Source organism: Dendrobates tinctorius, unplaced genomic scaffold (genome assembly GCF_039654945.1).
Source record: "Dendrobates tinctorius isolate UK_male_01 unplaced genomic scaffold, ASM3965494v1 ptg000010l, whole genome shotgun sequence".
NCBI lineage: Eukaryota > Metazoa > Chordata > Amphibia > Anura > Dendrobatidae > Dendrobates > Dendrobates tinctorius.
In genome coordinates, this window is record NW_027361678.1 from 194,025 (window position 1) to 210,027 (window position 16,003).

General features: G+C 41.0%; 1 protein-coding gene across 1 annotated transcript in view; it reads left to right on the forward strand.

Annotated features, from left to right (window-relative positions):
* The window catches only part of RTN1 (reticulon 1), a 177,751-nt gene that overhangs the window by 12,818 nt on the left and 148,930 nt on the right, over positions 1–16,003 (forward strand). Inside the window, exon 2 of the mRNA XM_073585491.1 lies at positions 4,588–5,361. Within this exon, the coding sequence (XP_073441592.1) occupies positions 4,588–5,361 (774 nt within the window). The remainder of the gene's footprint in view (positions 1–4,587; positions 5,362–16,003) is intronic.

Below are 16,003 nucleotides of genomic sequence, written 5' to 3' on the forward strand. Positions count from 1 at the left end.
ACATGCTACATACATACTACATACATACTACATACATACTACATACATACCACATATATACTACATACATACTACATACATAACACATACATACTACATACATACTACATACATACTACATGCATGCTACATACATACTACATATATACTACATGCATGCTACATACATACTACATGCTACATACATACTACATACATACTACATGCATGCTACATACATACTACATGCTACATACATACTACATATATACTACATGCATGCTACATACATACTACATGCTACATACATACTACATATATACTACATACATACTACATACATACTACATGCATGCTACATACATACTACATGCTACATACATACTACATATTTACTACATGCATGCTACATACATACTACATACATACTACATGCTACATACATACTACATATATACTACATACATACATACTACATACATACTACATGCATGCTACATACATACTACATGCTACATACATACTACATATATACTACATGCATGCTACATACATACTACATGCTACATACATACTACATATATACTACATGCATGCTACATACATACTGCATGCTACATGCATGCTACATACATACTACATGCATGCTACATACATACCACATATATACTACATACATACTACATACAATACATTCATACAATACATACATAGACATACAGTACATAGAGTAACATACTTACCAATACTTGTCACATTGTTCCCCGAAGCCATTGTCTTTTACGGAATAAATATTAACATAACAAACCACAAAAATACTCACCCACGATCCGAAGCAGTCCACGAGTGTGTCCCACGACGATCTTGGGTAGAGAACTGCAGCATCAGCTGTTGCTGCCGTTCTCTACGGGCTGCAGGAATCCAATGACGGAAAAAAAAAGTCCCTAGTCTCACTTTATGCCATTGCTGCGTGGGAATTTCCCACACAGCAATGGCATAAAGTGAGACTAGGGACTTTTTTTTTTTTAAGTGGCGGAGGAATACAGTGCGGAAGGATACCTACCTTCCGTCATTGGATTCCTGCAGCCCGTAGAGAACGGCAGCAACAGCTGATGCTGCAGTTCTCTACCCAAGATCGTCGTGGGACACACTCGTGGACTGCTTCGGATCGTGGGTGAGTATTTTTGTGGTTTGTTATGTTAATATTTATTCCGTAAAAGACAATGGCTTCGGGGAACAATGTGACAAGTATTGGTAAGTATGTTACTCTATGTTATATGTACTGTATGTCTATGTATGTATTGTATGAATGTATTGTATGTAGTATGTATGTAGTATATATGTGGTATGTATGTAGCATGTAGTATGTATGTAGTATGTATGTAGCATGCATGTAGCATGCAGTATGTATGTAGCATGCATGTAGTATATATGTAGTATGTATGTAGCATGTAGTATGTATGTAGCATGCATGTAGTATATATGTAGTATGTATGTAGCATGTAGTATGTATGTAGCATGTAGTATGTATGTAGCATGCATGTAGTATATATGTAGTATGTATGTAGCATGTAGTATGTATGTAGCATGCATGTAGTATATATGTAGTATGTATGTAGCATGTAGTATGTATGTAGTATGTATGTAGTATGTATGTGGTATGTATGTAGTATATATGTAGTATGTATGTAGCATGCATGTAGTATATATGTAGTATGTATGTGGTATGTATGTAGTATATATGTAGTATGTATGTAGCATGTAGTATGTATGTAGCATGCATGTAGTATATATGTAGTATGTATGTAGCATGTAGTATGTATGTAGCATATATGTAGTATGTATGTAGTATGTATGTAGCATGCATGTAGTATATATGTAGTATGTATGTAGCATATATGTAGTATGTATGTAGCATGTAGTATATATGTAGTATGCATGTTGCATGCATGTAGTATATATGTAGTATGTATGTTGCATGTAGTATGTATGTAGTATGTATGTTGCATGTAGTATATATGTAGTATGAATGTAGCATGTATGTAGTATGTAGTATGAATGTAGCATGTATGTAGTATGCATGTTGTATGTATGTAGCATGTAATTTTTTTTTTTTTTTTTTTACATTCAACACATTAGCCGGATGATGGGACTACTACTGTCCCATCATTGGCTAATGTGTCAATCACTGTCATGGTAGCAGGCATCGCCCGATGGGACTTGTAGTCCCATCGGACGATGCCTGCACAGACCCCCGAAGCCTGCACAGCCCCCCGGCAGGCCGGCACAGCCCCCGGCAGGCCGGCACAGCCCCCCGGCAGGCCGGCACAGCCCCCCGGCAGGCCGGCACAGCCCACCGGAGCCTGCACAGCCCCCCTGGCAGGCCGGCACAGCCCCCCGGCAGGCCGGCACAGACCACCGGAGCCTGCACAGACCCCCTGGCAGGCCGGCACAGCCCCCCGAAAGGCCCGTACAGACCCCAGAGAGGCTGTACAAGGGAAAAACAGGATTTTTCTTATTCCGATACCGGAAGTCCCATAGACTTGAATGGGACTTCCGGTATCGGAATCGGCGATACCGATACTTTTTTTTAAGATCGGCCGATCCATTCCGATCCGATACTTTGAAGTATCGGACGGTATCGCTCAACTCTAATCGCTACGTGTGAACACAGCCTAACCCTGCTCCCACCAACGATTGGAAACTTGATGACAATGTACACAGGAAGCTGCCAATCAGTGGTGTGGGGCGGAGTTATACAGGGCTGCTAGGTCTGCAGTAGAGAAAACAGAGATGCTATCAAAACTGCACCAAGCAGCCCAGTAAGTGATACATCGCTGGAATCATGGTCTCCACACCTACATCTTGCTGCTCTCTGGTTCCATAGCAAAAACCTGTAGACCGATTCTCTTTAAAAGAAAATACTACTTTCAATCAATAATAACATCAATATTTACTCCTATAAAAATATGGATTATTATAAGTGATATTGTTTGTATAGAAATGTCTGTTATCAGATCTTCTGTCACTTCCATGGCCTAAATAATGGGCTTTTTTTTAAGGCTATGTACACCCTTAGTTGTTGTTTTTTGTTTTCTTTTACATTGTTTCGGAGGCTATAAAGCATTGTTTTCAATGGAGTTTCATTAAAATCTGCTTTGGCCTCTTTGTATTACTGTACATAGCATGCTGCAGAATATGTATATAGTAAGTCTGTTAGGGCGCTTGTTCTGTAAAACTCTTCCCTTGATCTGATCAGTAGAGCATTACAGACGAGCTAACCAGTGGCTTTAGACAACTCATTCTTGCAGTATGCTATGTACTGTGATACATATAGGCTGTAGAAGCCAAATAAGCATTCTAACTGGAAAATGTTATTAGGCCAAAAATAACATGGATTTGAGTAAAAAAAATGCCCCCAAATTCAATAAAAATGGTGTTCTTCTCTGAAATGAAAAGTCTGCAGTCACACCATCACGATTCCCCCATATGTCCCATGTGATTGGGTTGTCAGATGAGCACATATATGCATGCCAGCTAATTTCAGCCGGCGTCTTTTAATAGAAGAGAATTGCAAGGAGCCGGTAAGACTTGTTGGCATTTTACCATGAGTATTTAAATTGCATACATGTCGTGACGTGACTGCCCACTCACATGGAGAAAAAAGGGGAATCGTGACAGTGTGTGCATATCACATACTGTCACGATTCTGCCGTTTGAAGTACCAGAGTGACTGCGGACTTTTATCTGAAAGTAATAATTTGCCGTTCAGATCTAAGGTTGTTCTCTATTAGCATTTCTAAGCCAAAACCAGGATTGGAACCTACTAAACAGAGAAAAATCTATAATGTGAAGTTTTTTGTTTTCCATGCTTTATCTCTATTTCTGGTTTTGTCTCACTTATGAAAAAAATGACTAAATACTGTCTAAGGCTATGTGCACACAGAGGTTTTTCTAGGAGGTTTTGGAGCAAAAACTGAGCGAAAACTCTCTAAATAATTCTCAAAAACTCCAAATTTCTCTTCCAAAAATTAAACAAAAAGACTCGATGTGCACATACAATAACATTTCATAGCACAATTTTTTTTTTTACAAAGTTGATATCTAAAAAGTATGTAGACTATGAAAAGGTCTATTAAAGGGATTTTCCACCATTCTTTATTTTACAAATTTCCTACCTCTAAACACTTTTCAAGAAGTATTACTTGTGAACCCCTGTCGCTCCAGCACCACTGCTCCAGTGGTTTCCTTTAAGACCGGAAGTGATAAGTTCCTGTCCATTGAGTGCTGAGGCTACAGGTGAAGGATGGATGGGACGTCATAACTTTGGGAGCAACAATGCTAAAGTGACAGGGGTTCGGAGAGGTAAGCAATACATTTTTCTATATTTCATTTTTTTTTAAGATGCAATAGGCAGTTAACTTATATGATGGTGGTCAGTGGGATCTTGTAAAATAGAGGGTGAAAAGGAAGGAAGTTTTATTTGCATAATTTTATACCCATCTAATAAAATAAAATTATTTCAGGCTTTGTGATAGAAGTCTCCAAGGAATTATTCTTCTCACCATGCTTTTTTTTTCTTCCATTTCTGTTATCGTTTGCATCCAGATGGATATACAGGACCATCTGGCTCAGAGAAACAGAGTAAATTCCAAATATCTGAAGATGAACTGATCAGCGCCATGAAAGCAAAGGAGGCAACAAAAGGCTTTCCTTATGCAGCAGCTGAAGAGCAGAAACCTCATAGTGTTTACTCCGAAAAACAAGATTCTAAAAGCAAGCCTGTGCTAGCAGCTGTCCCGTCGTCACTAGATAACGAAGCTTCCAGCACTGAATCTGGTGACTCTGAAATAGAGCTCGTCTCCGAAGACCAGCTGGCTGGAGAAGAGGCCATGCAGTCTGCTTACATGACATTCAGTCATGTTGGTGGCCCCCCACCATCACCTGCCTCCCCATCCATACAATACAGCATACTCCGTGAGGAACGTGAAGCCGAACTGGACAGCGAGCTCATTATTGAGTCGTGTGATGGTTCCTCAGCTTCTGAAGAGAGTCCAAAGAGAGACCAAGACTCGCCAATGATGAAACCAATGATGGACATTATCGAAGAAGAAAACGGTTCAAGAACCGAAAGTTTTGATGCCTCGGACTTCGACTCTTATAGCTCTACAGAAAGGAAGCTTAATATGGAGAACCTGGCAGAATCAGCTGCTTATATGAAAAGTTCCTATGCTGAAGGAAGATCAGATTTGTTGATGATCAAAAAGGATGAAGGACTGCACCAGAGAAAGGCGACAGAACCAACCGTTTACCAAAGTAGAGTCTTTGCAAAAGCAACCACGGGGTCAATAAGTCCGGGGACATTGTTGAGTAAGAAGAAAGGTAATTTGTAATTTTTTACCATTCCCTAAGATTAATAGCATTTAATGAAAAACTCATGTCTGTATATATTGACTGGGTCACCACATGTATATTTAATGTAGTATTGTCTCGACACTTAAATGAAGTTTTTCACAATTTTTGATCCTTCCAAACTGATTCCAGCTCTAGAATTAAGACCTGCAGAGGTATCAAAACATTTTTGGAGCAATGGTGAATACTACAGGGGGTGGAGGACCAGGTATACCATTGGGGCAAAAGAGATCTCATCCCTTCCTCTGTGCTCCCTCTTCAGTGACAATTCAGGTTCTCAGAGCTCCCTCAGTTAATGCTGTTGTTACATCCATGCCTATTCTCACTCCTTCCGCTTCTGTCACTGGGCGGTGCCATACCTTTGTTATGGGCAAAGTTGTGCGACAGAGCAGCAGTTTGGGTTGATATTGTGGGACAAATGGCGCAGTCAGACAGCCATATAAATCGGACCGAGATCAGAACACAGTGCACAGACTGGCCGACGGCTTACCCGATCTGAGCATGACAGTTTCATGTATTTTTATGCAGTTGTCACATTCAGCTCAGGAAAACTGCCAGCCAGTCCGTACACTGCGCTCTGATCTCTGTCCGATCTATACGGCCATCTGACTGCACCCTAGTGGTGCCATCCAGGCAGCGAGCTTGGGAGTTAACTCCAGAACTTGGTCATCTAATTAACTCCCCTTTGTTAGACTTGAGCGAGGCTCACACTATTTAACCCCTGGCTTCCAATCTCCAGTTGCCAGTTATATGTTATCTTATTCTGGTTAACTCTTGTGTTTCTGTCACTACCTAGTATGATTCCTGTTTCTGACCTCTGTCCTGTTTTGTCTACTCTATTGCCTGTGCTGCCTGTTATATTTCTGACTTTCTTGTATTGAATTGGCTTTCTGACATGCTCTGCTAGCTAGCCTGATCCACCAGCCAGCAGCCACTTCATGGACCCAACTCAAGGGGCCCAGTGTAAGTCCAAAATCCTATGTAGGAGTTAAAGCCAGGGCAACCCCTAGGATCTGCTAAATAGAGTGGCTGACGCAAAGCCTATCCTATCAAGAGCTGCCGAACTTCCACGCACAAAGCACCCTGACAATTGACAGATGCTCTGACTTGGACAAGTCAACCAGAAGCTGGTAAAACACAAGACAAAGTAAACGGTCAGGAAAATGTAAAGTCCCTGCACTATTGAATAATGCAGAATGACCTACCATTGTGTCATGGGATGACCTTAGGAGCCTTCTTGTTTGATTCTATAGCCACTACTCAAGAATAGAGGGCAGCAACTGTGGATGGCTTAATGCAGAAAGCCAAGAACTGATCACCGATCTCTTTCAACACATGTCACTTAAAACTTTATTTTTTCATTTATCCTGTTGCTGCAGCTTTGCCCAAATGTGTGTTTTATCAGATCTACAGTCTTCTTTCTAGAGCTGTGAGCAATTTTACAAGGTCAAAACTGCTGACTGTTTTCCTTTTAAGAAACCTATAAACATTAGGTCAGTGATTACCAGCCAGGATTCCCTGTTGTGTGATCAGGGCATGAGATTAGATGCCCCAGAATTTGGTATTTTATGCAAAATACAAGTAATTACTATATTGAGGCATCAAGTAGGTTCTTTTCAAGGGGTTTTCCCTCTAAAAAAAAATTCCGGTCCCCAGGTGTAGTTTGTTATAAAACAAATAAAATCTTCCTCAATCACCCTCCCCAGGTCCAGCGATGAGTCTCCACCCCTGCTCCATATGCTGTCTGTTATTGTCTGCAGCGCTGATGTCACATCAACAGCACTGCAGCCAATCAGTGAGCTATGTAGCTCATGTTGTAAACACGGGCAGAGTCGCCAATCTTTATTGTCTGCAGCTCTGGCAACCTGACATAAGCGCTGCAGACGATAGCACTCAACATCGGGAGCAGCGGCGGAGATATCCAGAGATGGAACCTGGGAAGGGTGAGCATAGTGCAGTTTGTTTTTTGACACACAACACCAGAAAATGGAAAACCCCTTTATGTGATTACTTGGGAGTAACATCTACCAATGTGAAAATGTTAAAAATAACAACTGGAATCACTGAACTTATCATATATCCTTTCAATAAGTTTCTGTCTGGAAACATGGCTTCTAACACAATGTAGTTATGATGCTTTTCTATATGACAGCGACCTCCAAACCTGTCCCTCTCCAAGAACTGAGGAGCTGCACAATGGAGACCACTGCTACAGATGTTATATGCCATAACTAAAGGATATAGGAGGGCTGAGAAGGTTTATAAAAGAGCTAGACATGTATTTCTCTAGTCATGGAAGCCATTGAGAATAATGAGTGGTAGAACGATGAATGATGTTTAAAGAAACTATGGATATTATTCCGCTCCCATGTAGTGGCCAGAAAGTACTTTTTTCCCTTGTAAGACCATAAAGTTGCGGCCACCATCCCTGGTGAAATGAAATCGCATGAAAGAGACCCTGATTCCAGCATTGTGTCACTTAGTTTACTGGGTGCAGCAGTTGAGATACAATCACAGTTTTCTCTGCTATAGATCTAGCAGAGCTTTGAATGCTGAGCCTTGTATAACCCCATCCACACCACTAGTAGCTTTCTGTGTACAATGTAAATCAGCAGAAACCTGCCAATGAGTGCTGGGGGAGTGGTTGGACCAGGAGGAACATGACATCTAGTCCTGCAGTGATAATCTGCTGCTGATAAAACACTGATTATACTAAAAGAGCAAAACACAGCCTAGAAAGTCACACAGCACTGGAATCAGGATATTATGCCGCTCTCACATTACATAGCAAAAACCTGCTGACAGATTCCCTTTAAAAGTAAAAAAAAATATGCCACGCTGCAGAAGTAGCATAGAATCTTTCCTGAAGACCATTTCCAAAAGTTTGCAAGTAATGTGCACTGAGGAAAAAAGTATTTAGTCAGCCACAATTGTGCAAGTTCGCCCACTTATAAAGATGAGAGAGGCCTGTAACTGACATCATAGGTAGACCACAACTATGAGAGTCAAAAAGAGAAAACAAATCCAGAAAATCACCTTGTCTGATTTGGCAAGATTTATTTTGCAAATTATGGTGGAAAATAAGTATTTGTTTTCTCATTTTGACTCTCATAGTTGTGGTCTACCTATGATGTCAATTACAGGCCTCTCATCTTTTTAAGTGGGAGAACTTGCAAAATTGGTGGCTGACTACATACTTTTTTTCCCCATTGTATATGCTTAACTCTAAAGATGTTTAGGTTGTTTTTTTTGTTTGTTTTTAACTTAAATGCATTTATTTTTGGCTAAAAAAAAAAAAATTTTTGCATTTGGGTTTCATTCAAAATTTTGCATCTTTTGCATTCTATAGCCTCTGTGTTTTACTGTCTATTGATGGCTACAAAATTAAAGAACTGAAAATCCCATTAAGTGGGCTCATTCAGAGTTAATGACAGTAGTATTCGTAACTCTTTTATCTGTCTTTTCTCAGCTCCTTTCAGCTGATTTGTGACCACAGATCTCATCAAAGTAGAATGTGCAGGAAACAAAGAGTCTGTAAAACCTGAATGGTGCAAAATGTTTAATGAAACCCAATTGCAAGAATAATTTTTACGTTTAAATAAATGCATTTATATTTAAAAAAAAAAATAAAAATAACTGCCCCTAAAGATGAACAACCCCTTGAATTAAAAGATTTGTATGTGTAACAATAAGGCTATGATACAAAAGTGGACATGTAGACGTTCTTTACAGATTTAGAGTCCTCCATAATCAGGGTCAGACTGGGGCATCTGGGACCCACAGGGGCCCACCCTACAGCTATATGCAAATATCTGTAAGCAGTTATCCCTGGTATAGTGGAGCATTTATAAAAAAAGAGAAGCCAGCGCTGCCGGTGGTCAGAACGCATAACATAAAGTGCAATGCACATATTAACATCTACTGTATTCAATATGAGACATTTGCCAAAATATTGATCAATAAATTGAGCCACCCCGCCGCGCCAAGGCAATCTCATGTGGGGGGTCCTACTTTACATTTTTATTATTCACTGTGCCATTACGGCCTCCTGAATATTTTAAAAGCAAGACCATATCTATTGCAAATGTACCTGAAACATGTCTGAATCGCTCCCGTGCAGCCAGATGAAACAAGTGCAGATAAAGGCCAACCAGGTCTGAACAGAGACATCTCAGGTTAAAACCTCCACACACTGCCTGACCAGCAAACACAGATGAAGAGCGATGGAGGCTCAGACACAGGTGCACAAATTAAATAAAAGCCTGGGGCAGGGCGGGGCTGCTGTGTGTGTGCATTGACTGTAAAACACATGAGGCTCCTGCATATTCACTGTGCGCCACCATAACTGGGATGTACAATTACGGTAATTTACATTAACCCCTTCATGGCATGCTCCGTACATGTGCTGCGCATGTCTTGTCTCCCCCTTCTCCGATGGTGAGCCCACATCTTTTCCGGCACATGTCAGTGACGCGCCCCAGAGGCCGTGGGATACTCGGCGCCGGGCCCGTTAACTTCAATGGGAAATGTCACAGTGGTAGTGACCCGGTCCGTGGCCTCAGGCGGTCATGTAAAAGGGGTAGAATTTATGGGGATAAAGTTTATGTAGTGATTCATGACGCCACCTCTGGTTTCTGGTCAGATTGTCCAGCGCTGCAGTGTTGGTTCTCTGGGACAGATGATGTGGTGCAGCTGAGATGTAGAAGCTCTCCACAGGTAGAGCTGTAGTCCCAGGGCAGATGAAGTGAGTTGGTAGATGGTGAGGAAGTGAGGAGTGGAGAATGTAGCAGAGCTGGGCGTGTGGCGCGGAAAGAATGTGGAAGACACAATTGCATGTAGTTCAAAAGGGCTTGACTCACAGTTCTTGGCAAGCACAGAGGCCCGCTTCGGTGCCGTGTCCTCCAGGTGAGGGATCCAGACAACTTCCAGATAAGATGAAGTACACCCTTCCAACTTTCCCTGTCAGTGTGTGCCTTTCCTGGTCGTTACCAAACAATTTGCTGCTTAAACTCTTTCCTTCCACTCCAGCACTTCACAGTTGTCGTTCTGGGCCAGCAGCTGCGAATCCTGTTCAGACAATGCCTCACCGTTTCTGTGATTCTATGTAGCGCCTTTCCATTCGGACCAAGTGTGGTAGGGGCGATGGTCCATAAAGTAACCAAAGCTGTCGGCTTGCTAGTGGCACCCTGAGGAATGCGATCTAGGCTAGGGGCCGTTCCCCTTGTGACCAGTCTGGTTCCTCCACCTGACGGCGGTCAGCGTGGAACGAGACCCACGGGATACACTTTCCAACCGTGTCTCTGGAAGAACCAATCCTTCCTACGGAGAACCTTCCGTATAATTCCAATCCGTCCGGCAACTCCTGTTGCAAGTCCCCCCATCTATCCATCCTGGCTCCCCCCAATATATCCATCCTGGCCCCTCCATATATCCATCCTGGTTCCCCATTTATCCATTCTGGCCTCCCCATATATCTATCCTAACCTCCCACATATCCATCCTGGCTCCCCCAAAAATCCATCCTGGCACCTCCATATGTCCATTCTGGCCCCTCCATATGTATCCATCCTGGCCCCTCCATATGTCCATTCTGGTCCTCAATATGTAACCATCCTGGCCCCCACCCATATATCCATCCTGCCCCCTCCATATATCTATCCTGGCACCCCAATATATCCATCCCGGCCCCTCTATATATTCATCCTGGTCCCTTGTCCTGCCACCCCCCTATATATCCATCCTGGCCCCTTGTCCTGGCCGCATGCAAAGAGAGAAAAAAATGGCCGCCGACCTAGCAGAGGATGGCGACTGACTTGTGTGCTCCCGTCGCATGCGGCGCATGTCATTGACGTTATATGCTGGTGACAACAAGCATACACTCGTCAGTTTTCATCGGGACATGCGACGCAGCGGTTCAGGTAATGAAGGCTACGTGCACACACCCCAGCTAATACTCTTCCTGCGCTTTCAAAGGGCCCGTGCCCCTAAAAACTGGAGACTTTTTTTTTCGTCTGCTTCTTCCCACGGCCATCTATCTGGTCCACTGCAAGGGCCCACCAGGCATTTCCCTGATACCCCACCAGGCCAGTCCGACCCTGTTCATAATCATTTCTTCTGGTGGGCCTAAGAAATGCTAGACAACACAACTCTACAGCTGATGCACCAAACCTTAAAAGGAGCCAAACTGTATATTCAGGGATGGATCTACTGGAGTTGTAGGCAAACTATGTTCTTAATGAGCACAGTTTTTTTGTTTGTTTTTCTAAAAAAAAAAAAAAGTGTTGATTTTGTGCTCCCACATTGTACATGTAAGGCAGATTAGGCTTCAGGCTTGCCAATTAGCTAATAAATCTTTCTGGCATCACTTTGTGCTGACCCGAAGTCTACAATATTATTGTTCCGCTGTGCTCCATGTCACAGCCATTAATATGTTTTGCTGCAATGCGTGCTTTCCTTTGTCATACATTTCATTTCGCTCTGAAAAGTATTATAAATTGCTCTGGAGATATTTATATCTGGAAGCTTATGCTACTCTGGTTTTTTCATTTTTCCTGACAGATCATTTACTTTTTTTTTATATTTAGTACCTTTAATTAGAGGCACAATTTAATCTTTTATCTATTTGGTATTTACAAGTGTGTCAGTCTAAAAATGTATTTATTGCGCTGAGAGGGTTAAGTTGGGTTGGCAATGCTTCCTGGGAAAAAGCGTATGTAAATTAGATCTCATTCAAGAAATAAAAAGTAAGCTCTCTATTGACACCAATGTCAGACCATTTAAAGGGAATCTGTCAGTAGGGTCAACCCTCCTAAGTCATCTATATGGGCGTGTAGGTCATAGGAAGCTGAATAAAATTACACCTTGATATCTGCAATCTGATCTTTTATTCCAGAGAAATCCACACATTTCTTAATATGTAAATGAGCTGTTAAGATTTTTGTGCTGGACATAGATCTCCCTGGGAATCTGCCTCCAGAGCTTACTATAAATAAAAGGAGGTGTTACCAGTGTGAGAGATGTAATGTCTGACAGCCTGTTCTCCTGAACCTACATATTTCACACTGGTATCGCTTTCTTTCATCTACGATAAGCTCTGGAGGCAGATTCTCAGGGAGATCTATGTCTGACCCATAGATCTTAACAGCTCATTTACATATTAAAAGCCATGTGGATTTCTCTGGAATAAGACATTGAATCACAGATATCAAGGTATCATTTTATTCAGCTTCTTTTGACCTACCTGCCCAGAAAAATCCACATTTTTATTAATATGTAAATGAGCTGTTAAAATCTCTGGGCTGAACATAGATCTCCCTGAGAATCTGCCTCCAGAGCTTATTAGGAATGAAATGAGGTTTTACCAGTGTGAGGCATGTAGATCAGGAGAGCAGACTGTCAGTCATTACATGTGTCACACTGGTAATGCCTACATTCATTTATAAGCTCTGGGGGAAGATTCTTGGGGAGATCTATGACCGGCTCAAAGATCTTACCAGCTCATTTACATATTAAGAAAAACGTCGATTTCTCTGGAATAAGAAATCAGATTGCAGATATCAAAGTATCATTTTATTCAGCTTCCTATGAGCTTCATGAACCAACTTACCAATTCCCTTTAACAAACTTGCTCATGACTTAGTATATTGTGATCCAAATAGAAACAGATCCTTTAGATGTCAGTCAACGGCCTCTCAACCTGCCAACGTGAAACAGCTGTTTGCAGCTCTTTTTGGAGAAGACGCTGGTTCACCAAGTCACCTGACACGGCTCGTTAACTTTGACTTCTACAATGGCTACCTCCAGTTATTGCCACTAGAGAGTCGTCTGTCTTCTTCTTGGTGGATCGTTAATTTGCATTTCCTTGCATTTCCTTTGGGTACATGTACCAGACAATATAATACCAGAGGAGATACAGAGCATGTGGACGTCCACTTTTAGGGTACATGCACACGGGGTCTTTTAGATGCCAACGTACCCTCTAAGCTTTGTCAGAGGAAGAAGCTTCGGGACATCTTTACTTCTTTTGTTGTGAACGTCTTTTTCTGGCATCTTTTCGATTTTTTTTTTTTGTCATTTTCTCCTGTTTTTTTTATGGAACATTTTGACATAAACTATTGAGCCGCTTCCAAGCCACCTAAAGAATGATCAGGTCACTTCTTTTAACCACATTAAGCTTTCGAAGCTTGAAGTGGTTAAAAAAAGCTCAAAATGACTGAACCTCTTTAAAGAGAATCTGTCAGCAGTTTTTTTGCTAGGTAATTCAAGAGAAGCATGATTTGGGGCAGAGACCCTAATTCCAGTGATTTGTCACTTACTGGGCAGTGTGTTACTATTTCAATAAAAACAGTTTTATTAGCAAGAGATTATCACTACATCACTACTAGGTGTGTAATGCCTCCTAGACAACTGCTCTGTGCAACCCAGACCCAACACGGATTGGCAGTTTTCTGCCTATACACAGTGTGCAAAGAAAGCTGCCAATCAATGGTGTGGGCGGGGTCATAAAGGGTTGAGTATTTGAGCTCTGCTAGATCTGCAGCAGATAAAACAGTGATTGTATCAAAATGACAGTATGCAGACCAGCAACTGATACATCACTGGAATCAGGGTCTCAGCCCCTAAATTATGCTTCTCTTAGATTACCTGCAACTAGAATCCCTTTAATTTTAATAGAATTTATAGACTGGCATGAAAATCTCATGAAGTACTCTTCAAGATGTAGAACAGCAAAGCTAAACAGCATTTGGCATAGAGGCTGTATTTATGCCAGCCTAGACTTTTTTTTTTAAACTGGGGCAAAACTTCCGTTTGCTGCCCTAATTTAAAAACCCCGGGCAAAGCTTAGAGGTTCTTTAGAGTCATGGCTGGCAGTCAGGACCTGAACCTCAGGCATCACTTGTCTAATTAGCGATCTTTGTATACAACAAAGGGGCATGTGGCTTTGCAACTAATTTGCTTAGTTTTGATATAACTTGGTTTTAAGGGGTAGTTATTACTGAATCCTACTTCTAAAGTGTCCCACATAAAATAAAAAAATGTATACTTACCTTCCGGACCGGCATCGCTCCTTTTATTATCATTGCTGTGTCATGAGACACGTGATATTGCGTGATCGCTGCATATAAGCATATAACTTTGGCTGCAGCTTTTCAGCATTCAATCAGCGTGGACGTGACAGTGTCTTCTCTTAATTTTCTTCTATTGCGAGAAGCTGGGTGAGATTACTGCAAGTATGCAAATCGCATATATATGGCCACGGGACCGCCAGTTTACACGAGAAATACAGAAGAATGACTTTGTGTGGTTTGCACTCTGTCATGATCTGACAGTCTACAGTCACATGTAAGGAACTGTAGACTTTTCTACAAAGGCTATGTTTTCACCACATTCAGAATCCACCTGAAAAAGCATTGCAAAATCGCTACAAAAATGAACACCGTGCACAGTAATGTAAAAGTGACATTGCTGTGCACGTTACTTCTTTTAACTACTCCATGATTCAGAAACCATGAAGTGATTAAAAGAAGTGACATTTCCAGTAACATGGCATTATATCTGAGAAGACTCCATTCGTAGAAGTAAAAAAACAGACTATATTATTATGTGCCAGAAGGGGAAGGAGACTGATTTTGTATAGTGCATGCCCTCAAAATAAACACAGAGGGATCACATGAAAAGAAAAGAATACATTTTTTTCTGTGTTGTAACCTGTAAATTACTTTAAAACAAAAAAACAACATTTCTGAACATTTTGGTTCATTAATGACCCCTGAGATACCTCCTCTTTTAATAATGTTTTTTTGACGAGATTTTCTTTTGAATAACTTCCCACTTTTGATTACAATTGCATAAGTTGCAATGTAAAAACGAAGGAGAACAGTATTTGATAAATTGGTGCAAATTTAAAAATTAATATTTTTGATTTTTGATTTTTTGACTGCAATAAGATGCAAAAAAAAAAAGCTAAAGATCCTTACACTAAACTTTCACCTGTTGAATGTTAGTCTTCAAAGTAGCACAACTCGAGTACAATGGCGTCATAATTTTGCAACATTTCGGTAAGTCAAAAATGATGAATTAGCTAAGAAACATGTGGATGACTAAAACCACGTCCATAATAAAAAAGACATAGCTGAAACCAAGTAAAGTAAACTTGAAAAGATGTAACTTAAATAATAAGTAAAGCTCAAATTTAAAAATAATGTCTCTCATTTGCATACAAAGAAAAATGAATTATCTGAAATTAAAGATTTATTAAAGTTTTTTTTAGATAACCTCTTATCCAATCATCTTATATATCTGTTATATGAGATTAGCGGGAATTTATAGTAATTGTCATTTCAGAGATTAGTGTGGTTTTACCGTGAATCAAGTTCAAACTAATTAACAGAGTTGAACGCTGTCGATACCAGGAGACGAGATATGTTCTGTTACGTGGTGTAATTTTCAGCAATTCGCTGTGTTTGTCCTAGGCTCAGCGTGAGCTGCTCGGGAAATCACAAGCATCTAATTACACTTGCAGAAACGTAAATTGTTTTGGTATCATGTGGAAGCTGGCGAGACACTGAACAGATTTCACCAAGCTCTAGAGTATCCTGCTGGGGACTGCCTT